Below are 26,756 nucleotides of genomic sequence, written 5' to 3' on the forward strand. Positions count from 1 at the left end.
AGGTTGGGGTGAACAGAGGCAAACAATTGCATTTAGAATGAATAAGCAATGAGACCAGACTGCAGAGCACAGGGAATTTACATCCAATCTCTTGGGATAGAATATAATGGAAGATAATATAAGAAAAAGAATGTCTATATGTGTATGCCTGGATCACTTTGCTGTGAATTGGCACAATATTGTGAATCAACTATACTTCAATAAAATATATATATATATAATATTATTTAAAAGAATCTAAGCTTCAGTGTCAATTTTATCACCTAGTAGCTATGTCGTTTTTTCTCTCCAGACCTCAAGTTCCTCATCTCTAAAATGGGTATTTTAGCACAACCCCCCAGGCCTGTTATGAGAAGGAGACAATGTATATGACACGCTAGGATATTTGACACAAGGTAAGCTGTCCATAAACAGTGTCTTTCACCAGTGTCATTATTCCCAAGGTACAGTCCGGAACAAACCTGGTAGTTGGGGTGGTGGGAGTCGTCATTGTTAATATCCTGTCTGTTGGAATATGCGTAAGAGCCTCTTGCGCTATTCCAGCTAAGTGACTTTTCTCCACAAATGTCAATGATAATCTTTTTGCACATATTCTTCCTGTAAACCTGATACAGGAAACACCATTTGACTATATGTAGTCTTCAGTTAACTTTGTCAATCATTTTCCTTTCTTCAAAAATATTCTAAGAGTTCCCGTCGTGGCTCAGTGGTTGACGAATCCGACTAGGAACCATGAGGTGGCGGGTTTGATCCCTGGCCTCGCTCAGTGGGTTAAGGATTCCGGCGCTGCCATGAGCTGTGGTGTAGGTTGCACATGCGGCTCGGATCCCATGTTGCTGTGGCTGTGGTGGAGGCCAGTGGCTACAGCTCCAATTAGACCCCTAGCCTGGGAACCTCTATAGGTGGGGATGGTCCTAAAAAAGGAAAAAAAAAAAAAAAAGAAGAGAAAAAAATGAAATATGACCGGGATGGAAATAAGAATCTACGAGCTAAATAGTTCCAAATATCAAATTCTAAATTCGATCCATGGAAACATCAGCCTTAACCAAGTAGGACCTCACATGTCTCCCTGGACGATGGCTGGTAAACATCCCTCTTCCTTACCCATCCTCTTTACCTCCAGCAGAGTTATCTTTCTAAAATGCAAATTGGGTGGTGTCACTCTTGTGCTTTAAACATTCAATGGCTCCCTACTGCCTATAGGACAAAGGTCAAACCCTTTATAGGGCATGCAAACACCTTTCATGCCTGCTTTCTGCCTTCCCCCACCCCCCCATTACTCTTGACCTTGCATCATATCCTTAAAAGCTGCCCAAAACGCTTTCCATTCCATGAAATATCTTAATGGTCCATGAAATATCTTAAGTGTCTCTCTCTGCTCCCTCTGTTCTCTCATTCCCCTGTCCTGTCAGATTGAGAGGACATTCTACTTCCACCGCTGGCAGTGGTACCTTGGACCACAAACGCCATGTGCCTCGGGTTCTTCATCTGCAAAACAGGTAGACCAGTAGCTATTTTAGAGAATCGCTTGAGTTAATCCTCACTCAACACTTGGAACAGGGGAAACACACAAGTGTTAGCTTTGGTAATGACGGTGAAGACAAAGGAGGAGGAAGGGGGAAGCAGAGCAGGGGAGAGAACTGGCTGTTGAAGAAGACTTTTCTAACCGCCCTAGAGAGAAACGACCTTTGCTTCACTTCTGTCTCCACTGCAGTTGTGTTGTGTGTATGTATATGTGTGTGTGTGTACTATATATAATTTACATAGATTCTTATCTACACATATACCATATGTCACACCCAAGTGCATTAACATGCTCATGTGTGTGACGCCGAAACTTTACTGTGATCTTTTTGAAAATAGGAACCATGCCTCATTTGTCATTATATCACAATACCTCAAACAGCGCCAGGTAGGTACCTGGCAGATATTCCCAACTGCAATGAAACGAATTCACCAGACAACCCTGAAATTAGCAGAAATGACCAAGGAAGTGTTAACAAGAATTCTAGATTCTCAAGAAAATAGTTATAATAAATTCGGACTGCAGACTAAAGCCCTTCTTGCAAAAGCAAATTCGGCCTTTAATAATTGAGGAAATAGCTGAGGAAAAATAAGTCTTTAGTAGGCACGCCAAACGTAAAAAGGCAAATCGTCAAAAAGGTTCAAGAGCTTCAAAGATAGAAAGTAAAACCACAGCCTGACATCACATTTAATAGTAAAAATAGCAGAAACACTGGTAACCATCTAACCCCGTAGTCATCTTCGGAGCCTTCAAAGTCAGTGCATATAATGTGTGCAAGCAGCTCAGCAGACGCCCAAGAGAGAGAAGGAACCAGAAAGGCCAGATTTCTCTGCTGTCTAGTCAATTTTGATTCCAGAGGAAAGGCGCTCTGGGAGGTTTGACACCCCTTGCCACCTGCTGGGAATGTAAGCTTGTCCAGTAGAATGTGAGTGCCCTTAGCAAAGCGCCCTGTCTGTCTTGTTCACCACTCTATTCCCAGCCCCCAGAACTTTTATCTAGTGTATAGAAGACATGCCATAAATATGTGTTGACTGACCGACTGACCTTCATCTAAAAGTTTCAGTTCATGGGGCTAAGCATGGACCTATTTCAAGTCATCATAGGATCAAAGGCCTGAAAATCCATCGAATCGCATCCTCACCAACTTTCCCAGCACCACATCCTCCCTGCTCATGAGTTCCCACCTCCAGGAACAGGGAACAACATGCCACGTAACATCAAAAGACAATTCCAACACGAACTTCTTTAATCTGAAGTGCAATCCACCTTGATACACTTCCAGGGTGTCTGTCCTAGTTCTGTCTTCTGGAATGGCAAAAAAAAAAAAAAAAAAAAAAAAACCACTCAAAATTCAACTTCCAAATTACGGCCCTCAAGAATCTGAAAGCACCTATGAAGCCTGCCCTCTTCCCCAGCTCTCTCTCCAGGATAGAGATTCTCAAAGCATGTCTATACCTCCCAGAACTGCACTTCCTTTTCCATCGGGGTTGGTCTCCTATGGCTTTGCTCCAGGGTGCCAATGTCCCTTGAGAGTGACTGACTAGATGGCAGTAAAAGGGGTCTGGGATTGCTTTACTGCAATTCTTATTATTGCTGCTGTCATTTTTACCAGCCCTGCCACACTGTGAACTGACATGGAATTAACAGTCATCAAAAATCTTGCGTTTTCTCAGACTTCCCCTTGTGGCTCAGTGGTGAACAAACCCGACTAGGATCCATGAGGATGAGGGTTTGATCCCTGGCCTCGCTCAGTGGGTTAAGGATCTGGCGCTGCCGTGAGCTGTGGTGTAGGTCACAGACACAGCTCAGATTCCAAGTTGCTGTGGCTGTGGTGTAGGCCGTCAGCTGTAGCTCTGATTCCACCCCTAGCCGGGGATCCTCCATATGCCATGGGTGTGGCCCTAAAAAGACAAAGACCAAAAAAAAAAATAAAATAAAATAAATTGCGTTTTCTCACATCTGCTGCACAGAAATCCTGCTGTGGACTTTTGCATTCAGATTGTTATAATTTTGAGAGGGTAGGATGACATCATGTATAAATTTTCCCCCTTCATATCCACATGTCTTCCAAAGCTCTCAGGATTCCTGGTATTAGGAATTTCACATTTCAGCGTAAAAATAGCTTCATTTACCAGTTGTTCACATACTATTTCGGTTTGGCCTCAGACTTAGCAAAAAAATCACAGATTTTAGTGCCAGACAGAACCTTAAAAGTAACCTAAGCTGACTACAAGATGCTCAACTGCTTGTAAGTGACAGAGCTGGAGCTGGAATTCGGGTCTCTGGACTCCCAGGGGCAGCAGTGTTCTTTCCACGACACAAGACAACTATGACAAAGAGCAGAGCCATCGTTCTGCTTAGGGCTCTGAAAAACCAGCATTCAGGTTTTAAAGATGAAAAGCCATTTCCCAAAAACAAACAAACAAACAAACACAAAAAACCACTTACTTTATAGCATTTTTTCTTGCTCCTAAAATAGGGAACTCTTTCTATGAATTAAAAAAATTGCTGGGGCTTCGGCAGGACTACTGTCTTCAGAGGGAAAACCAACACCTTTGAAAAAACAAGTTTTAAGAGCCTAGCCAGGAGCATGGTTCGGGAATCAACCAGGAAGAGTGCCCACGATTCACCAGCTGAGCCACAGGATGGCACTGCAGCGTCATTTATATTCGCTTGTAGGCTTGGAGGAAGGTACTGAGAAGCATCTCCAAGTCTGGGTCTGGAGTTTATGTAACAGCATGTGGAGGGACCTGACAAGCATTGTTCAAGCCCAACCTTTACCAAACAATTTCAGTTTTATAGTAAAGGGAAAGGGAAATCAATGTTTCCTTAGAACGAATAGGTTCTGCCGTATTCTTTAAGGTTCGCTGAGTACTGTACTGCGGTTTTATTTTTGGCCACAGCCATGGCATGTGAAGTCCCCAGTTCAGGGATCAAGTCGGTGCCACAGCAGCAATCTGAGCTGCTGCAATGACAATACCAGGTCCTTAACCCAAGGCACCACAAGAGAACTCCCTCTGCTACAGTTTTAAATGCCTCAGAAGCAGCTACAGATTATACCATAAGGGAGAGCAAATGGTCCCAAATCTTTAGGGAAAGAGGCTTCAGAGACCTGCCCTCCCTCCATTGCCTGGGCGGATGCTGGTGACCTGCCTCAGCACAAAAGGAAGCGTTTCCCATCTGGGAAAGAGTCCTGGCCAGTCTTGGTCTTCAGGATGTTTTGAGAGTCATGTGAAAAAATATTTCAGGAGTTCCCGTCGTGGCGCAGTGGTTAACAAATCCGACTAGGAGCCATCAGGTTGCGGGTTTGATCCCTGGCCTTGCTGAGTGGGTTAAGGATCTGGCGTTGCTGTGAGCTGTGGTGTAGGTCGCAGACATGGCTCAGATCTGGTGTTGCCGTGGCTCTGGCGTAGACCGGAAGCTATGGATACGATTCGACCCCTAGCCTGGGAACCTCCATCTGCCGTAAGTGCGGCCCTAAAAAAGAAAAAGACAAAAAAAAAAAAAAATGACAATGACAATGGTGGTGTCCCCCTCAAAAGACTATCATGGTGTTATGTATACAAAGCCCTTCACCCAGTACCTAACACAGCATATGAGTTTATATTGCCCTGGTGTGACACCGAGAAAAGCCTGAGGATCCCACATCTGTTTCTCCTTCTGTCATTTGCTATAACAGACTTCAACTCTGAAGTAGCTACAGAATCAGGACCACTCAGATGTGGCTGGACTTGGCCAAGGGCTTGTCCCTATTAAATGGACCCACTGAGGAGTTTCTGCTGTGGCTCAGCCAGTTAAGAACCCAACACAGTCTCCGTGAGGATGGGGGTTCAATCCCTGGCCTTGATCAATGGGTTAAGGATCCGGCACTGCTGCAAGCTGTGGCCTAGGTCACAAATGCGGCTCAGATCCGGCACTGCTGTAGCTATGGTGTAGGCCTCAGCTGCAGCTTGGGTTTGACCACTAGACTGGGAACTTCCATATGCCACAGGTGTGGTCCCAAAAGGAAAAAAAAAAAAAAAAAAAAAAAGCCAATGGACCCACTGAGTCCATGTAGAGTCTCAGCTCAGGGAATCAACTTATAAGCTGAGGATTTGGGAATTTCTGGCTGAAAATTAATTTCCTTGACACTTACACTGAACAAACCAAAAGAATTTCACCCCCATCTTCAAGTGCCAACTGTACAGCCACCCACCATTGCAAAATTCTTGCATTCCTCACTCCCCCCCACTCCCATCCCACAAGACTGGGACTCCAGAACCATCCTGCTTCAGGACTCCCTCATTTTGTCCAAAAGAAACTCAAGTGGCATGAGGGGGAGAATAGATGTCTTACCCAGGGTATAAATAAGAAATTATTTTAAGATGACTATCACGTTAAAATTCTCTCAGCATTAAAAACACAAACACTAACAGTTAAGTGTTGGCACAGATATCTCAGCCTTTCAAATTTTTGGCAGACAAACGTTATAAGCAGACCAAACCATGCTGGCTCTGTGGAGCAGTATTCGTCGCTACAGCAAGTGCAAGCGAAGATTGCACATTCTTTTTAGGAAATCATCTGGAACTGAATATAGAATCACTGGAATAGTCTGTACGCCAATTTTACGTTATACACGGGACAGCCTCCCCTTGCTTTAATTCACACTCAAAAATCTGGCACAGAGATGGTTCAAGTCACTGTCAGAGCTTTTAAACGCGAGGAACAAAACAGAGAGAGAACACACAATGTCAGCCATTAAGCCTGCAAGTACATTTGCCTCTATATTTTTTAGGTGTTGTCATTTTTAAGACACTGGGCTATGTTTTGAGGAAATAAGGAGAAAAAATCTGTCCCAAGTGTTAGAATACTCGGAGTAAGGTTTTGCATGCAATACAGAAAACTAAGGTAGTAATATTGCAGATACCAGCAACGACTCAAGCGTGGTCTCAAGGGGAGTGTATTTCCCCTTATTTTTGCCTACATTCCAATGACTAGACAATGAACACAGAGGAAAAACCCATTTCTCCTGAAGACAGAGGTGCTACCAATGTGGTAAGGAAGTCATCTTAAGTGTCAGCCACTTCCCCGAGCTAAAACGGAGCAGTGAGCATCTTACTAGCAAATAAAGTCGGCTCATGACTGGGACATAGTTTAGATGTTTATTTATCCAATTAGTATCTGAGCCATAAGCATAGTCCAAGCTCTTCCAACAAAATGCAGTCCAAGCTCCAGAGCATGACATAGAGAGGCTAACCACTGGTGATCATCCAAGCCAGGACACACTGAAGGGTGAAAGTGGGCACCAATAATCATGCCAGGACAAAAGGCATAAACAAGGACTGTCCTGGGCAAGCCAGAATGGATGGACACCCTACCTAGAGGTATAGCTGCCAGATGAGGGGTCAGTATCATATTGACAAGTTATGACAATGTCCCTGTGGGAGACCAAGGGACAAGGGAGAAATACCTATCAATTTTAGAAAGTCTTTCTTTTCATTAATACTTTATGGTCTGCATTTTTACGTATGGTCATGTTAAAGTAAAACTAAGAACAGTAAACCTATGTAATATATATATCTATTTATTCCCTAATTTTTTTTTACATAATTCACTAAATTTTCTTTACTTAGCATTCAATTCTAACAAGTCTTAAAAAAACAGGAATTACATAAGAAGATATTTTGTCAGTAAATTGCATACCTTGGAAGAGTGACCTATGATCATCAGCTTTCTGCAAATGGTGTAAATGTAAATGGTACCTGGATGGAGAAAAACATTCACATGTTTTGCAGTCAGATGGTGGAATTTTACCTTTCAATTTCTATAGTTTAAGCTGGTGTTTCCCAAAACAAGTGATCACCTGAAAATACATGATAGTGGCTGGAGACGTTTAATCATTACAAATTTTTTGTAACTTGTAGCCAAATCACTGGCAGTTTAAGTTTTGAAATATGCTAAACAAAAGAATATTTCAGTCACATAATTTATGTACCTTATGGTTTTATTAATTCACATAAAATGATATTGGTTCCCTCACAGCTGAAAAACTGAAGATTTATCTCCCAATAAGATTAGAATACATATTTAATCAGATGGCACAAGGAAACTCATAATTTAAAAATCATAATGCATAATAGGTTGCAATGTATTCATTCACTGTGTCATATAATATTTATCCCATCATTAAGGTATGTCCTTTAAGTACTCTAATGAAAATGCCATTTTCAACTCCTATTTAAGATCATTCAAGTGCGATTTTTTTTTAATAAAACTGCTAATTAAATGAAGATAGAAGACTCATTTCACGGCAGCATTTGGAGGATGAGCGGGGAATGACAGTACCATTCATTTCTCCATATACAAAGGACATTACAAAATAACCTAAAAGACAGTATTCCATGCTTCAAAAAGGCATGTAACTAAAATGAAAGCAATCTAAATGTTTTCTATGAAATAGCTGATCTAAAATTCATAACCACCAAAATCCAACAATTTGAAATCCTACGTCCATGTTAAAACTTTAAAAGCTTCTGGGGAGTTCCCGTCGTGGCGTAGTGGTTAATGAATCCGACTAGGAACCATGAGATTGCGGGTTCGGTCCCTGCCCTTGCTCAGTGGGTTAAAAATCCGGCGTTGCCGTGAGCTGTGGTGTAGGTTGCAGACGCGGCTCGGATCCCGCGTTGCTGTGGCTCTGGTGTAGGCTGGTGGCTACAGCTCCGATTCAACCCCTAGCCTGGGAACCTCCATATGCCGTGGGAGCGGCCCAAGAAATAGCAACAACAACAAAAGAGACAAAAAGACCAAAAAAAAAAAAAAAAAAAAAAAAAAAAACTTTAAAAGCTTCTAAGAAAACAGTATCTGCTCTAAAACACACACCCCTTGATTAAAATACACCTGCAGGAGTTCCCACTGTGGCACTGTGGAAATGAATCTGACTAGTAACCACGAGAATGTGGCTTCAATCCCCGGCCTCGCTCAGTGGGTGAAGGATCCGGTGTTGCCGTGTGCTGTGGTGTAGGTCGCAGACGTGGCTCAGATCCCATGTTGTTGTGGCTGTGGTGCAGGCTGGCAGCTGTAGCTCACATTGGACCCCTAGCCTGGGACCTTCCATATGCCACAGGTGCAGCCCTAAAAAAGACAAAACAAACAAACAAAAAAAAAAACACCTGTAAGCACAGTAAACATTACACAAAAAAGTGACACAAAGATATATTGGACAAAATCTTAAGCACTTCTAGTACCATAAACTTCACAGAGAATGCAACAAGTTCTTAGCATTCAGATACAGCATTCTCAGTGTGCCTGCTCCCGTGACATAGTTATTTATCTCATGTAAGATCCACAGGGATAAAAAACCACTCCACTAGTAAGAGCTCACACTCAGCATTCTTATCACAGCTTGGTTTTGTTGACCCAACTGTTTGTTTCTCAGAAGAGAAAAAAAAAAAAAAAAAATCACCAAGTAAGGATATGCATAGGAAACACATGACTCTCCACAAAACACATGATTCGGGCATAAGCCAGGAGCCCAGACAAACATTCAGCAAAGGGAATGAGGAAATTTCAGAAGGCCCCAGGAGACAGCCCTCAAGAATAACAAGGGCCCTTTGTATTTCGAAGATGTGCCCTTAACCTTTGCAGCCCTAGCGCATCCTGACTCTAACTGAACCCCTCAGGATCTTGGCAGGGCTCACAGATCCACTGCAGAAGCCCAAGAGAGAGAGTAAATGGCTCAAATGGAGCACAGACTGAATTTTTACAATCTCAGCATATCTTTGGAAGTTTGATTTTTAACCATAAGCCTATTACGAGTTTGCCTCTTTGTCATATGATTCCTTTTCATCGAGGATGGCTACCATTAAAATAATCTGACTACTGGAGGGTTAAAATGAGTTCAGTTTAGTTGAGAAGTCAGGTGTTACCCAGTACTCATTCTCCCAATTAGATGTTGTGAAAGAACGAAGATGAGTTAAAATCTCTGAAGACACCAAGGCTGTGTATGCACAGTAGTCAGTTAGAAGTAAAGAGTGTAAATGTCTAACTGGAAAGGTCAAATGTATTTTGAGAAATTGACTGCAGGTCAATTTATTTTCTCATGATTAAATTCCAAAGTTTTAAAACGACGAAGCCTTTGCACTTGCTAATCTCCCAGGTGGAATGCCCTTTCCGCAAATATCCAGATGTCTCAGTCAGGTATTTACTCAAACGTCATCTGGGGTGAGGCCTTCCCTGAGCATTCTGCATTGAATTGCAGCCTGGCCCCAGCTGGCTGCGGCCGTGCCTATGCTCTCCCTAACCCTTCTCAGCTTTCTTCTCCGCCACAGCACTCAGCACCATGACACGCCATTTATTTTTGATTTGTCATCTCTCTGAAGCATTATGTAAGCATGAGAACGGGGCTTTTGTCTATCACCTACTCCTGTGTCCCTAAGCATCTAGAACAATGCCTGGCATTTAATAAGCTTGAGATGAATTAATTAAAACAGGGACAGTAGTTAGTGAAACTAAGGATATGTGTCTCCCACAATCCAGCAATTTCACTCCTGGGCATAATTCCCAGAAAACTCTCACACAGGTCTATAAAAGGACTCAGGCAAGGATGTTCACTGCAGAATCATTTGTGCAATTAGAGAGGTAGGGCAAACCGGGTGCCCATTCCTATGTGTGTATGGGCATCTGGAATACAATTCAGCAGGCAGAGTTAATGAACTAAATTTATATATGGGAACATGGCTCGAGTCTAAAACCACAATGTTGAGCAGAAAACTATTTAGGAACCAAAATAAAATCTAGAACATGATGCCGTATGTATTTGAAAAAAAAAAAAAGCAAAGCACATGCCAGAAAAAGGATGTGCAAGATGCAGACACTGTTCAACCTTTTTTAAAAACTAATAATAACAGTGGGAGGTTTTGTGTGTGATCTTAAGAGGATATCAGTCAGAGAGTCACGCTGCATCGTTTCCACAGTCCAAGCAAAGCCTGACCCAAGGGCCGAACCCTCGGGCCTATCACTCCTCCCTGAGCACAGATGCTCTGCTCCTGCTCGTCCCTGCCAAGAGGTGTGAGCAGTTCAGGTGAAGAGATGGCTGGGCAACTTTGAGGATGATGAGCCACAAAAGCTTAACCATCACTGGACTGAAAGATTTCTTCCAAAGTCAGCCTCATCTCTGGGAGCAAATGTAAGGTCTAATTACAATCAAAATGTCAAAAATATGACTTGGGGAGCGTGAGGGAGAAAAAGGCAATGTACTGTCAGCTGCCACAGACGAGAAAGGATCCAATATGCTTTCTTTCAAGTTATTTTGTCCTGGTTGTATGCACACGGAACACACTGTCATTATTTTTCTTTCAAGAATATGTTATCCAGAGAATTATAACTTCAAGCTGTAATTTTAAAGAGAATTTTGGTTGACTTTAAATTGTAACTCTTAAAAGGGAAATCGAATGCTACATTTTGATAAGATTCATTTCATGAGACTTATACAATGCATATATCGGTATATATTTTTATCTATACAATATATAGATGTGTATGTGTATATGTGTATATAAATTCGCTATACACACACACACACACACACATGCACATTCTCAGATCTCCTCACTCAAAAACAGGTAAGAGGAGAAAGCTGATATGTAGAAAGCCCTAGTATTCAGGGAAACGGCCCATAAATGGATGATGCTTAGAAAAACAATCTAACCTGCAGGGGTCTTTCCATCCCTTTCCACGTATATTTATTTACTAATTGTGGCCCCTATTTTGTACTTTTGTGAATCTGATTATCCGAACAGCCTCTAACCCTTCCTTGGGCATAAAACCCAAAGACAAGCTCTCTAAGTCCCTGCTCATGAGGACAAACTAAAATGGAATAAAAATGTTTTAAAAAGTCACGTCTGTCTTATTATGACATGAACATGTTTTAAGTCACAAGGTAATCAAGGCACTGACAAACTTGTCATTTAAATAACTTTCTGAAGGACACAATGAAACATCCAACACAATGATAAATACCATTGAAGATAATCCAGCAAAGGTGCTCCTGTGGCAAAGCCACCTGCATGATGAGTCTCAAGGAGGACAAGATGTGCAGACAATGGATCACAGATTCTCTATTCTGCAGGTTTGTGTCACTGTCACAGACTAGCTGGTAGCTGCAAATATTTTTGCCATTTAAAGCATGAAACTGAAACACATGAGAAAAAAATAAGAATATAAATAGGGTTTATGCAACTTAGGAGAGCACTTCTTAAAATGTAAAAAACTAAAATGGAAACAATTCTGCTTAATTAATTCCACAGATTAGAATAATGCAACAGATGGAATGCTTGTGTCCTCCCCAAATTTAGATGTTGAAACCTAATGCCCAGTGTGATGATATTTGGGGTATTTGGGAGGTGAGGTCTTTGGGGAGTGATTAGGTCATGAAGGTGGGGCCCTCATGAGTGGAATCAGTGCCTTTATAAAAGAGACCCACGGAGAGCTGCCATATGAGGACACAGGGGGAAGCAGGCCCACACTAGACATGGAACCTTCTAGCACCTTGATCTGGAACTGCCCAGTCTCTAGAATTGTGAGTAAGCAAATGTTGTGTAAGCCATCTAGTTTCTGGGTTTTTGTTATAGCAGCCCTAGTGGACTAACATGTGGAAAGAAATAAGGTAAAATAGGGTTTTTCAAAGCATCCACCGAGTGAAGATCATCTTTCCACAGTCAAAAAAAAAATTTTTTTTCAGAAGCAAAAAAAAAAAAAAGTACAAAATTCCATTTCCAAGAATAGAGAATTGAATCAATTTTTTATAAATCCCCCAATGGCATCTTAACATACTAATTTAGATGCAAGTATTTCCCTCTATACAATTCCTTCAACAAATGTTTGTTGAGCACCTCTGTTTGCCACATTTTGCTAAGCAATAAGGCATGGAAGACGAGAAAGACAGGCTCTAGACAGAGGGGAATGCGTCCCAGGCACAGGCAGTGTTAGGAATGCTTAGGGTGGTTGCTGTGGCCACTAAATGCAAGTCTTTTTTAAAGTTGGATGAGAAGTTTCAAGATAAAGAAATCAGGCTGTGGGGGGCGTCCATGGTCAGAACATGGACAGCATCCACACCATTCCAAGGAATATGCACTATGGCCAAAGGACAAGGCCAAAGGACAAATCCAAAGGGTGACAGAGTGCAAAGCCTGGATGTACACCTTAGAAATTCACACTGACAAAAGTGTGGGAGGTGAAACGCAAAGAGGAGCAAAAATGCATGCAGAAGGCTAGGAGAGATCTGAGGCCCCTGAGGTCACCCAGAGAAATAAGGGCCCTGAAATGGGGCTCTGGAGGCGAGAAGGAGGAGAAGAGGAGAGACAAGTCTTGTTGGAGTCAACCGGGTTTAGTGACCAACGAGAAGTGGGAGGTTAGAGAGAAGGCTGCAATGGTTTCCTGCTTGTGTAACTGGCTGGAGCCAATTATGGAAGAAAAAAGATGAGTTCGGTTTGGGACATGTCAAAATGTAAGATGTAGATTTTGGTTTGAGAATCTTCAGTACTGCTAAAGCTATAGGAGCGGACAGTCTTCATAAAAATGGGCCTTACTTCACCAGGCAGGTTTCCTGCTTGGATACATGGATGCTAATTCTAGCAACCATGGAGCTGGTTTCACAGAAGATATTGTTGAAGGCATCTATATGTTGGAATAGTTCTTACCTTCAAAGTGCTCTCTCTTTTAGAAGTAGATAATGATACATAATGTTTTTTTAAATGTTATGCCCTATTCTAAGTCTTTATTTATCTCAGCAATCCTAAAACAACAACAACAACGAAACAATGAAGTAGGTCTCAGTATAACTTCTGTTTTACAGATGAGGAAACTGAGGGACAAAGAAACTACACATCTTCTCCGAGATCCTACAGTTAGGAATTGGCACAACATGTCTTTGAACCCAGGCAGGCTGGTCCTAGAGACCAAACTTTTAGAAATTCTGCCCCCCATACTGCATACAAAGGGGATCATTAAATATCATGATTACATAGGTATACAAAACTTTGCTGTTAATATCCCGACAGTAAATTCTCCAGAGTTACCTCTTCAACTATGACCAATACACATGTTTATTCCAAAATCTATTTCTCAAGATCTCTAGTTCTGCATTGTCAAGTTCCTCCTGCGCTGTATTTTTAATCCATTCATTCTCTTATGCATTCATTTTATACATATTTATTGAGAACTGTGGTGTGCCGGTGTTGTGCCAGAACCTAAACCTTAGCCTGTGAAACATCAAAGTCTTCCTGTCTTTTCACACCCAGTCCTGCTGGCATACTCATGCTTTGTTGCCTCTTGCCTCCAATCTTTTTCTGTCTCATCTACTTTGCCTACTGCTTCTGGATTAATAATTCTGCTTTTTTCTTTTTTTCTTTTTAGGCCTATGGACGTTCCCAGGCTAGGGGTTGAATCAGAGCTACAGCTGCCAATCTATGCCATAGCCACGGCAACGTAGGATCCAAGCCATGTCTGTGCCCTAAATCACAGCTCATGGCAATGCTGAGCCATGACGGGAACTCCTGGATTAAGAATTCTGGCTATACTACTTAATTTATTCATTCATTTAACACATCCACGCCAGGCACTACAGGAGGCACTAGAGATTAGATATTAGAGCAGAGTTCCTGTTCTCCTGAAGCTCACATTCTGAAAGTGCAGACAGGTGGTAAAAATAAATAAATGAAAACTTATCAGGTGATCTTAAGTGACAATACATTAAAGCAGGGAGGACAAGAGGCCCAAAGGAAGTGAGGGGTGACCCACACAGAGATCTAGGATAGAAGAATTCCACACAGTGGAGCCCACCAGTGCAATGATGCTAAGCTAGGCAGGCTGCGTAGAAGGATAATGCAATGGTATGTATAAGAAAGAGCTATGGAAGCCTGACCAAGAAGGTATAGGAGGGGCCTTAAAAATTCAAACTCTTCATTCAGTACTCTTCCCAGTGGGGCACTGAGATATTACAATTTATAAGAAATACACATTTGGTCATTCGGATGGCCAAAATATATTTCTCATATATATTTGGTCTTCGTCCACAGTTCCTGGCTCACAGCTCCCAAAACGCTTGGAATTTTCTAAGTGTTGAGAGTGACAAAGACGTCTTTTGCTCTGTGAATGAGGTGACTTTCAGAAAGTGCCTAAGGGTAGAGGTTAGTTGCCAATGGAGCCAACCTTGATTAGAGGTTTAGAACTTTCAGTCCCATCCCCTGACCTCCAGGGAAGTGGAGAGGGGCTGGAAGTTGAATCTGTCACCAGTGCCCAATGAGTCCATTCATCAAGCTTATGTAATGAAGCCTCCATAAAATCCCAAAAGGATGGTGTCTGGGAAGCTTGCAGGATGATGAACTCATGAGGGTGCTGGGAGGATGGTGCATCTTTAGAAGCCATAGAAGCCTTTCCCCAGGTCTTGCTCTATGTATCTCTTTTCCTCTGGCTGTCCCTGAATTATATCCTTTCATAATAAACCTGCAATCTAGTAAGTACACTGTTTCCAGGAGTTCTGTGAACTACTGCAACAAGTTCTCCAACCCAAGAAGGGGGGTGTGGGACCCTCTGATATACAGCCAGTCTGTCAGAAGTAGAGGTAGCATGAGCTTGCAACTGGCATCTGAAGTGTGTAGGGGTCAGGTGGGGTGGGACAGGGACTGGTCTTGCAAGACTGAGCCCTTAACCGGTGGAATCCGGCACTGCCTCCGGGCACACAGTCAGGATTGAGTTGAACCGTAGGACACTCAGTTGGTGTCCCAAGAACTGCTTGTTGGTGTCAGGACTCCATTTAGGCATCAACTTACATTGCTCAGAATTCTTATTCATGCACCTATGTTACAGGCAAGTTGACCTGCTCAGTGTGCCTTCAACGCGCTTGCGATTTTCTGCTTATTAAACCACATACTGTTTTCAAGGCCTAGAATAATCATTAAGTTTGGAATAACACAGCTTTGGAGTCAGACTGATTAGGGTTCAAACATCAATTCTGCCCAGTGCCTTAAGTGGACTAGGTTTCTTACTCTCTAATAAACCTCAGTTTCTTCATCTGTAAAAGAGGCATAATAGTACCAATCTCTTAAGACTGCAAGGAGGCTGCAAGGTAAAAATTCCTGTAATGCATTTAGAAGACTACCTAGCGTATCATAACTGCTCAACAAAATGACTCACTGGTAGCAATTAACATCATAATACTGGTATACGAGGAAAAAAAGCATACTTTTTTTTAATATCAAAAAAAAAATCTGTTTCCTCTCCAGAGCCACTGCTTGTTATGCTATGTGATTAGCTTTCTCTTTTCTCTCTTGTGAAATAGAGATAATAATAGTATCTAACTCACAGAATTATTGTGAGGATCCGATATGTTTTCTAAAGCACGTTGTGAACTAAAAGTATTAGACCAATATGTAATTATAATAATAATAACTGTCTACTGGATGAAGAAGGGATTCCAATGACACAATCCCCAAAGCATCTTTACAAATTTAAAAGCGCGCTTTCTCATCCAGCACAGAAAATATTTATTAAGCAACTTAGAACACACAGGTAAACGCCATGCTAAGCAAATGAAAGACATTGAGAAGCTGTCAACTAAAGGATATACTATTGCAGAGCTGATCATCAGTGGTAGCTAGTCTAGCTACTGCTTTCATCTTACTGTTTGTGCAGCGGTTTTGTCTCCAAGGCCTTTTGGAAAAAATACAGCTTTGAATTCGTTCACGTCTGCTTTATGCTCATCAAAGTTGACGGTGAACTGCTGAAGGTACCTCCCATAGCACTGTAAAAGGGCCAACTTATATTCCTGAAATAAGAAGAGGACTGGTAAGTTTCAAAATACCATTTGAAGCTTAACATTGTGAAAATTAGGGCGCAGTCATAATATTCCTAATATTAATAGTGTCCATGTTGCTTATTACTGTTATTTTATTACTACCAGCAGCAGCAGCATTGCCACACACTCTGTAACAGACTGCAATGCACGTGCACTATTTCATCTAATCCTCCTCCCAAGCCTATTGTGAGATGAGACCATCCTGACCTCAGAGAGGGGGAAGAGGCACCAGGCACCGAGGGGGGGGGGGGTCATACCTGGCTAAACTCAAAATCCAAAAGATTCAACTTCACTAGATCATGGTAACCCACCTACCCAGTGAGGGAGGAAAATGAGCTCTATAACCGGCCTTGCTTCTGATGCTGCCTAAGCTCCAAAAAAGAAAGAAAGTGTGGGGAAGGGTCGGGAGGGAGGGAGGAAGACAGAAAAGGAAAGAGAAAGAAAAAGGGGAAGGGAAGGAAGGAAAGAAAGAAGGAAGAAAAGAACAATGCAGGTGATGAGCTGGCTTCCTCCATCTGTCCAGTCTCTGACATCACAGCAGGACAAATCAAAAAAGTCTGAGCTCTCGTTAGTTATGATTCGTGTTAGTTCTAATTCATGCTTCTGTTCCCATTACAAAGTCAGACGCCTCTTTTCTGAAGCCCGCAGGGCACCGTCGACCTGGAGAGGTTCAGGGCGGTGGATTGTGAGCTGGGCTCTGCATATGACTCAGCTGCCACCCTTCCTGGCTTCCTCCCCTGCAACTGTGTTTCCAGGAAAAGCAACTGCCCTGGATGTGAACTGCCTATTGGGTTACCTCGCCCCTTAGGAGGCATCACAGGCAAACGCTGTTTTGTTTCTATTTCTGTGGACGTGTTACTTGCTCACTAATTAATTCTGAATCTTTTCCATTCTAACTTGATTCATATAATAAATTCAAATCTCCGTGCAAAACAAGAATAGTCCAACAAGATGTTCCTTACTGTGACTAAAATAAAAATAAAGAGATTCTAGAAACCAAAGTAACCACTCAAGTTTGTTTCCAGGATTATAAATACCTTTATCTGCCCACTTTCCCATCAGTGAAAAGTAGGTTTACTTTTTTCTTTGTTCTTTTACGTAAAAGTTTAAATATCCTATCTGAAATATTCTGAATCCTTAGTCACTATCTGTCACCACCTTTCTCCATCAATTTCTAACATGCTTCTTCTTTCCACTTCCATCCACCTGGATTCTCCCAAACCCCAAACTGTGCTGTGTACCACCAACTTCTTATGTTAAGGAGAAGCATTAAAATATAGAGGGGAAAAAAAGTTCCCATCAGGACTCAGGAACCAACTAGGAACCATGAGGTTGCAGCCTCGATCCCTGGCCTTGCTCACTGGGTTAAGGATCCGGCGTTGCCCTGAGCTGTGATGTAGGTTGCAGACGCGGCTCGGATCCCGCGTTGCTGTGGCTGTGCTGTAGGCCGGCGGCTACAGCTCCAATTCGACCCCTAGCTTGGGAACCTCCATATGCCGTCGGAGCAGCCCAAGAAATGGCAAAAAAGACAAAAAAAAATATATATATATATATATATATATATATTTATACACACACATATAGAGGAGGCACTCAATTCTCGTCAAAACTGTTACTTCACATGAATCTAGCTTACAAGTTGGACCTCATCTGAATTTTTTTCCTGGAATTTTCCAAACTCTGTATTTTCAAGTTTCTAAGAACCATGGTCCAATTACACGGAACTAAGGTAATTCTCCAATTTTTGCAGCAGAAAATAGATGGTACTGCTTCATTAACAAAGTTCCTCCACCTCTTAGCCTCTATGTGGTAAATTTCCCTCCCAGACCCAAAGTATTCAGGTCCATAAAACAGAAATGCAGGAGAAAAAGGAAGCTGGGAAACTAGATTGGGAAAAGACTTGAAACCATGCCCTACAGACTTAACGGAACCTGTTAACAAAGAGATCTGCATGAGTTTGATTTACAGAACAACAGATAAGAGAAGTCTTGTTAAAAAATAACCTTCGGCTTGTAAACTACCTTCACTACTTAAGCTCACTTGGGTTTTTGGTTTTTTGTTTTTCCTCTCTTTACTTGCATACCTTCCCAGCTTCACGCAGCCTCGCTGTTCTGCAGGAACTCGCAGTCGGCTCTGGCCCAGGGCGAAACAGCTGGGGCTGGTCGAGACCACCCCCCCCTAAAACTGGGCCGCGCAGGTGTCCGGGCGGGGCCGCCTGACGTCAGAGGCTGGGAAGCTCCGCCTTCCCATCAGGCTAAGTGCCTCCACTCTCAACACAGAGGAAGGCCGAACCGAGATGCACCTGCGCGGGACGCCGACAACCTCACCTTTTCCCTGCCTTAAATCACTGGCGCCCAGGCCTGGACCCATTCTGCCTGTCTCATAAACATCTCAGCCCTCTCAGTTCCGGGAGGCGGATCCGAGATTGGTTCCTCCCTCGACTGCCGTCTGAAGAAACTCTTTCTCTGCAGCAAATCTGGGCCGCTTGCTTGCTTGGGTTTGGCTTTGCTTGTGCGTCAGGAAAACAGGCCTGGCGGGGTAACAGACTGAATACTGCCCACGTCTGGCCTAAAATCACTCTGTTCAACATGGCTCTTAGTCCAAGGATCCTCCATGTGCCAAACACTCATTTAACTTGGAATAATTTGGGCCTGTGCCAGAGCTTTCTGGAAAAACTAACATTTTCATTAACTGAAAACCCAGCCATGGTGCAGTCTTATCAAACCAAGTCCGTGAGCCCACAGCGATCCGAGAGCTGGCTGTGGAGATGCAACTGCAAATAGGGCACGGACCCAGTGCGAATACAACCCTGAGCAAGAAACAGAGCATGTAGGGAATGCCTGCTGTAATCACACAGAGGAAAGTGTTAAGAAGGAGCTGAAAGTCATTAAGACGAGGCACTGAGCACCAACCCACCCAGGGGCAAGGCCAGGAGCTATGAGAGCCGTCTGCTGGGCAGGGCCAGCCATGTGAAAAACAACAGGAAGTGGTGTCTGGGCTCCTTTGTATAAGGTAGGAACACGATGACTCAGCATTTCCTGTTGGGCGCCCACCACACCCTCTGTTCACTGGGGGCCCCTGTTCCCGCCCATCCGCAGCCAACTGCCTTTCTGTTTGGGAATATATCACCCTTGGAGAATCCCAACTACAAAATTTTAAAACTAACACTTTGTGGATTACTGTGCCTCAGCAAAATTTGTATACCCTTCTATTTTTCTAAGGGGAAAAAAAATCAAATCGTGTCAAATAGGAATGGTATCAAACCAAAACTAATAATACTAATAATTAGTCAAATGAGTTTCATGTGGGCTCCTGTTACTCTGGAGGCACTTACTTTCATTTCACAAAGGCTATCTCCAACTTTCAGAAGCTTCTCGTTGTAATAGGCAGCTGGCAGCCGGGGGGCGTATTTGGTCCAGATATTAAACAGAGAGGTGGCACTGTAAAAAATCATGACATCAAATGATATCGTCAAAGGCAGCAGGAAACCTACACTGACCAGCAAACAATTCTTAAAAACTTCTCTGTGCTAAGTCTTTTCAATGTGCCTTATGTTTAATGTCTAATTATTCATAAATGTAATTATGGTCAAGAGTATTGCTTCCTTTGTACCAAGCACTGATAGAAGCTCTTTCTATGCATTTCTAATGATTTTACTTTTCTAATTTTATTATTTTTTGTTGAGGTATAGTGGATTTATAATATATGTTTCAGATATACAACAGTGACTCAATTTTTAAAGGTTATATTCCATTTATAGTTATTATTAAATATTGACTACATTCCCTCTGCCACACAATATATCCTTGTAGCTTATTTATTTTATATATAGTAGTTTGTACCTCTTAATCACCTTTTCCTGTCTTGCTCCTCTCCACTTCCCTCTCCTCACTGATAATCACTAATTTGTTCTCTATCTCTGAGCCTGTTTCTTTTTTGTTGTATTTGCTAGTTTGCTGTATTTTTTAGATTCTGTTTTTAAGTGAGACCATATGGTATTTATCTTTTTCTCTCTCACTTCTTTCACTTAGCATAATACTCTCTAGGCCCATCCATGTTGTTGCAAATGGCAAAATTTTTATTCTTTTTTATAGCTGCGTAATATTCCATTGTGTGTGTACCATACATTCTTTTATTTTTACATTATTTAAAATTAAATTATAGTTGATGTACGATGTTGCACCAATTTCTGCTGTCTTGGCGCAAAGTGACCCAGTCTTACATATATATATATATATACATTCCTTTTCTTATCTTCCATCACATGTATTCTTTTTATTTTATTTTTAATGGCTGCACCTGTGGCATATGGCATTCCCAGCCAGGGACAGAGCCACAACTGTGACCTATGCTGCAGCTGCAGCAACGCCCACTGCGCCAGGCTAGGGATGGAACCCTCCCCTCAGCAGCAGCCTGAGCTTCTGCAGTTGGATTCTTAACCCACTGTGCCACAGCAGGAATTCCATTACATATATTCTTAATCTATTCATCTGTTGATACTTAGGTTGCTTCTGTATCTTAGCTATTGTAAATAGCGCTGCTGTGAACATTGGGTCTATACTCTTTGTATGCATTTTTTAAAACAGATTTTATTTTTTAGAGTAGTTCTAGGTTCACAGAAAAATTGAGTGAAAAGTATAGAGTCCCCATAAACCCCTTTCCCCAGCACATGCACAGCCTCCCCTATTATCAATATCCCCCATCAGAGGGGTACATTTATTACAGCTGGTGGGCTCACACTGACATAATTATCACGCAGTGTCCATAGTTTACATTAGGGTTTATTCTTGTCCATTCTATGGGTTTAGACAAATGTATAATGACACATATCCACCATTGTATCACATAGTTTCACTGCCCTAAAACTTCTCTGTGCTCTGCCTATTCTTCACTCCCTCTCCACTCACCTCAGGCAACCCCTGAACTTTGTAGTCTCTCCACAGTTTTGCCTTTAGCAAAATGTCTTATACTTGCAATCATATAGTAAGTTGCATTTTCAGATTGGCTTCTTTCACTTAGTAATGTGCATTTAAGATATGCAGCCATGTTTTCCCCATGGCTTGATAGCTCATTTCCTTTTAGCGCTGAATAATATTCCATTGTCAGTATATGCTACAGTTTATTTATCAGTTTACTTACTGAGAGATCTTGTTTGCTCCCAAGTTTTAGCAATTTGAATGAAGCTGCTACAAACATCCATGTGCAGATTTTCATATGGATAGAAGTTTTCAGCTCCTTTGGGTAAACACCAAGGAGCATAATTGCTGGATTACACGATAAGGGTGTGTTAAGTTTTGTAAGAAAACATCAAACCGTTTTCAAAAGCAGCTGTACCGCTTTGCATTCCCCTCAGCAATGAACGAGAGTACCTGCTGCACATCCTTGACAGTGACTGCATTTGGCCCGTTCTAATAGGTGTGTAGTGGTACATCATTGTCGTCTTAATTGGCATCTTCCTAGTGATGTATGATATGGAACATCTTTTCATATACATTTTTAAAAATTTTTTATTTTTAGGGCTGCATCTGCAGCATATGGAAGTTCCCAGGCTAGGGGTCACAGCAGAGCTACAGCTGCCAGCCTACGCCACAGCCACAGCAATGCGGAATGTGAGCTGTGTCTTAGACCTACACCACAGCTGACAGCAACGCTGGATCCCCAACCCACTTTGCAAGGCCAGGGATCAAACCCACATCCTCATGGACACTAGTTGGATTCGCAACCGACTGAGCCACAACAGGAACTCCATCTTTTCATATATTTATTTGCCATTTGTATTTCTTCCTGGGTAAGTGTCCATTAAGGTTATTTGGCCCATTTTTAAAATCAGGTTATTTGTTTTCCTATTGCTGAGTTTTTAGAGTTCTCTGTATATTTTGGATGCATCCTTTATCAGATATGTCCTTTGCAAATATTTTCTCCACGTCCGTGACTTGGCTTTCATTCTCTTGACAGTGTCTTTCACGGGGCAGAAAACTTTAATGAAGTCCAGCTTATCAACGCTTTCTTTCATGTTTGTGCCTTTGTGCTATATCTAAAAAGTCACTGCCAAACCAAAGGTCGTCTAGATTTCTCCTGTGTTATTTTCTAGGGCTTTTAAATAGCATCGCATTTTCCCTTTAGGTTTGTGGTTCATTGTGAGTTAATTTTTGGAAAGGGCATAAGGTCTGTGCCTAGATTCAGGGTTTAAGATGTGGCTGTCCCACTGTTCTAGCACCATTTGTTAAAAAGACTGTATTTGCTCCATGGTATTGCTGTTACGCTTTTGTGAAAGATCAGTTGACTCTATCGATGCGGGTCTGTTTCTGGGCTCTCTGTTCTGTTCCTGTGATCTATTTGTCTATCCATCTGCCACACCACACTGTCTTGATTGGTGTAGCTTTATTATAAGTCTTGAGGTCAGGTAGTGTCAGTCGTCCAGCTTTGTTCTCCTTCAATATCGTCTTGGCTATTCTGGGTCTTTTGCTGGCATGAATATTTTTCACTTCATTTTCACTGAGATGGGTAATATCAACATCCTAGATACACAGTTGATGAAACTCAGGCCCAGTGCCTCCATGCTTTTAGCCATGTATAACTATGCCTTCCATTACTCTGGAAGAGAAACTCCCTAAAGGCAAGGACCTCATCCATATTCATCATTGCCCGGCCCCAAGAGTAGTGAATATCTAGTATATGTCAGTACTCAGTAAAAATTTGTTGAAAGAATGAAAAAACAATAAATGACTAGGGAAAAGAATTCCTTGTTCTTATTTCATGCTTTTCTATAGACTGTTCAGGATTCAAATATTCAGTCAGTCCTTTTGGGCTTGGGCTTCCTGTATGGTTTTTAATCAGATTTCAGAGGGTAGCAGATCATTACTTATTTTGTTCATTCATTTAGTTGATATAGACTCCTGCCTTCTCTCCTGCAAATGACAGATGCCTCTAGAAAAAGGCCCACATTTCTCCTAATAGTTATCCAATCCTATCTCAGAAATTTCTAGAGAAGGATGGTGTTATGGCCTGATTGTGTGTGCCCCTCGAAATTACTATGTTGAAGCCCTAAGCCCCGGTGTGGCTGTATTTGGAGAAGGAGACTCTTAAGGAAGTAATTAGGATTAAATGAGGTCATGAGGGTGGGGTCCACTGGGATGAATCCATTCTGAGAAGAGACACTACAGAGTTAATGCTCTCTCTCCGCTTGCTCAGAGGAAAGGCTCTAAAAGAACCAAGTGGATGTCTGCAAGCCAGGAAGAGGCTCCCCCCAGAAACTGGCCCTGCCAGACCTTGATCTGGGACTTCCAGCCTCCAGCACGGTGAGAAAATAAATTTCTCTTGTTTTAGGCACCTAGCCTGTGGTATTTTGTTATGACAGCCCAAACTGACTAATTAGTAATTACTAATTAGTAATTAGTACCCCAAGCTGACTAATACAGACAGGAAGCTACACTTCAGGACTGAAGTACTTATCATTGTCCAATGTTGGAGTATTAATGGACCAACCTCAACAAAAACATGTCAATTAATTCATTCGGGTAATTAAGTAATAATGACCGAGTGACAAGAGTGGAAGGGGGTCCAGGGTATTCCTGTCATCATGGACCAACTAATATTTAAGGGTAAGAAAATACACATGCCAAGTAGTAAATAACCATGCCAAATACAGACGATAGAAGTTTAAAAATGTAAATGTTTTGGGGTTTGTTTTATGGTTTTCACTTTCATTTGCTGCTTCATAAAATGCAATAGTATTAGAATAAATAAAAGGAATCCAAGAAATTCACCAAGTCTTGGTAGAATTTTTAAATTATGTAGGTGAAAGAGCTAATTCTTCCAAACCTTACAGATGAGATAATGATGAGTAGGTTCATTACTCATAAAAGAAAAATACCAGCTTTGTTAAATCAATCAAGGTTATATAATGAGAGAGGTGTTTTTTTTTTTTAAAGTGAACCATAAGTTCAAGTTAAGACTACTCATTGGAAGTGGCTTATATAATGATTAAGTAAGGAAAATATATGCTATGTAATGTACATCATCTAAGAAAAATGTTAACATACTCTGGATTGCTATTTGATTATAGTTGCTGCTCGGTATTTTTAATTTTCTAAAATAGAAAAGCATAACTGTATAAACAGAAGATCAAATTTTTATGTGCTCTTAACAAAAGCATACCTTTAAAATGTATCACACTCTAAAGGCATTGCTGGTATGATCAAAGTCTGTATTTTAGATACTCGGAATTGTTTTTTTTGTTTTTTTGTTTTTTTGTCTTTGCTATTTCTTTGGGCCACTCCCTCGGCATATGGAGGTTCCCACGCTAGGGGTCGAATCGGAGCTGTAGCCACTGGCCTACGCCAGAGCCACAGCAATGCGGGATCCGAGCCGCGTCTGCAACCTACACCACAAGTCATGGCAACCCTGGATCGTTAACCCACTGAGCAAGGGCAGGGACCGAACCTGCAACCTCATGGTTCCTAGTTGGATTCGTTAACCACTGCGCCACGATGGGAACTCCAGGAATTGTTATGTTTACAGAAGTTCTTATAGTTATAAGAAGCATCAAATTTTTTATTTAAAAAAATCATCATCTGTCAAATATGTTATAAAAGCAACATACCTCCTACCGCCTCTACTCCTAACTGGTCTCCACATGGCCAGCCTTGCTCCATTTGGATAAAGTCACCAAAATGTTTTAAGACCAAAATCACATAAAGTTAATTCTTTGCCAAAGACTAAGCAATGTTTTCCCGTTGCATTTGGAATAAATGCGAATGCTCTACCCGGCCTCTAAAACCTTCCAAAGCCCTACCTACTCCTCTAATCTCATCTCATACCACTGCACCCACACACTCTACCCTGTGCTGAACGGGCTTCTGTCCATTCCGTAAGGGCCCGCGACTCTTTCCTGCCAAGATCTTCCCACACGCTCATTCCCTCTGTTTATCCTCTCTCCTTGCTGGTGGACTGCCAGGCATCCTTCTAATCTCAGCTTAATGTCACCTCCCTCTCCATTCATTTGAAGGCAGGTCTCCACTGTGTTCCTGTTAAGTCTGTGCTCCAGTGTCACCTACTCCAACCACCTTGCTGAAAATTGCAACCACGTCTCCCACTCCGTAACCCTTCCTCTCTTTTTCTCCCTAGCATTTATCACTTTCTAGGTCACCATAAAATGTACTTATTTAATATGTTTGTTATCTATTCCCCCCTCTAGAATAAAAGTACCAAGAGGGCAGGGATTTTTGTCTGGTTCATTGCTATGTCCTCAGCGCTTAGAGCAATACCTGGCACATGTTAAGTTCTCAGTAGCATCTTCTTTCATGGCACTTGTTTGTGTGTTGACTTAGTAACTCATCAAAAACTAATCTCCCTGGAGTTCCCGTCATGGCACAGTGGAAATGAATCGGACTAGGAACCATGAGGTTGCGGGTTCGATCCCTGGCCTCGTTCAGTGGGTTGAGGATCTGGTGTTGCCGTGAGCCGTGGTGTAGGTCGCAGACTCGGCTCAGACCTGGTGTTGCTGTGGCGTAGGCCAGCAGCTGTAGCTCCTATTGGACCCCTAGTCTGGGAACCTCCATATGCCGAGAATGTGACCCTAAACAGCAAAAAAAAGAAAGAAAAGAAAACTCATCTCCCTCTCTAAACTATAAGCGTCGGATTCCCATGTCTATTTTGTTCATCACTGTATAACCTATGACTAGTGCAGACCCTGTCATATAGTAGGCACTCAATTAAAAATTACCGTGTAAATATGGAGTTCCCATCATGGCACAGTGGTTAACGAATCCGACTAGGAACCATGAGGTTTTGGGTTCGATCCCTGGCCTCACTCAGTGGGTTAAGGATCCGGCATTGCTGTGAGCTGTGGTGTAGGTTGCAGACGCGGCTCGGATCCGGCATTGCTGTGGCTCTGGCGTAGGCTGGCGGCTACAGTTCCGATTCGACCCCAAGCCTGGGAGCCTCCCTATGCTGTGGGAGCGGCCCAAGAAATGGCAAAAAGACAAAAAATTAAAAAATTATTGTGTAAATAAATACCTAAATACACGAGAGGTTAGATGTTAAGGGCCACGTCAATCCTTCATGTTGTGATTCTCTGTTCAGAGATGGGGCAGATACTGTACCTACCGATTGACCCGGGTCTCCATCCCCATACAGAACACTAACAATTCCTGAGAACGCAAGCGTAACTCCTGAATTCTTTCAACGCCTAATATTGACTTTCCGCTATGTCCCAACCCTCAGACTAGATGCTAGAGACAGAGCAATGAAAAAGAGGCTCATCGTCCAGAGTCATCAGGGAGCTTACAGTCTAATGGGAGAGGCGGAAAATACACAAGAGAAGAAATAAAAGGATAAATTGATGAGTGAACTTGCATTAGGTATGAAAGCCCCCTCTAAGGAGGTAAGACCTGAAAGAAG

General features: G+C 42.2%; 1 protein-coding gene across 12 annotated transcripts in view; it reads right to left on the reverse strand.

Moving 5' to 3' along the window:
* The window catches only part of CFAP54 (cilia and flagella associated protein 54), a 312,009-nt gene that overhangs the window by 282,580 nt on the left and 2,673 nt on the right, over window positions 1–26,756 (reverse strand). For 9 of the 12 annotated variants that reach the window (XR_014804323.1, XR_014804322.1, XR_014804320.1 and 6 more), the window contains exons 2-5: window positions 19,690–19,795; window positions 16,182–16,325; window positions 11,522–11,693; window positions 7,208–7,266 (exon numbers count right to left, since the gene is read on the reverse strand). Coding sequence is in view for 7 of the 12 variants with exons in the window: in XM_084957512.1 (XP_084813638.1) it covers window positions 7,208–7,266; window positions 11,522–11,693; window positions 16,182–16,325; window positions 19,690–19,795 (481 nt within the window). In the remaining 5 variants the exon portion in view is untranslated. Of the gene's footprint in view, window positions 1–461; window positions 915–7,207; window positions 7,267–11,521; window positions 11,694–16,181; window positions 16,326–16,670; window positions 17,077–18,438; window positions 18,758–19,689; window positions 19,796–26,756 lie in introns of those variants that run through there. The other 3 variants (XM_084957516.1, XM_084957517.1, XM_084957514.1) reach the window with 3 other exon arrangements.

The sequence above is a fragment of the Sus scrofa genome, chromosome 5, assembly GCF_054392235.1.
Source record: "Sus scrofa isolate SSC_HxYL_T2T_F1_AM1 chromosome 5, Sscrofa_HxYL_maternal_Yorkshire_Landrace_v2.0, whole genome shotgun sequence".
In the NCBI taxonomy this organism is placed as follows: domain Eukaryota; kingdom Metazoa; phylum Chordata; class Mammalia; order Artiodactyla; family Suidae; genus Sus; species Sus scrofa.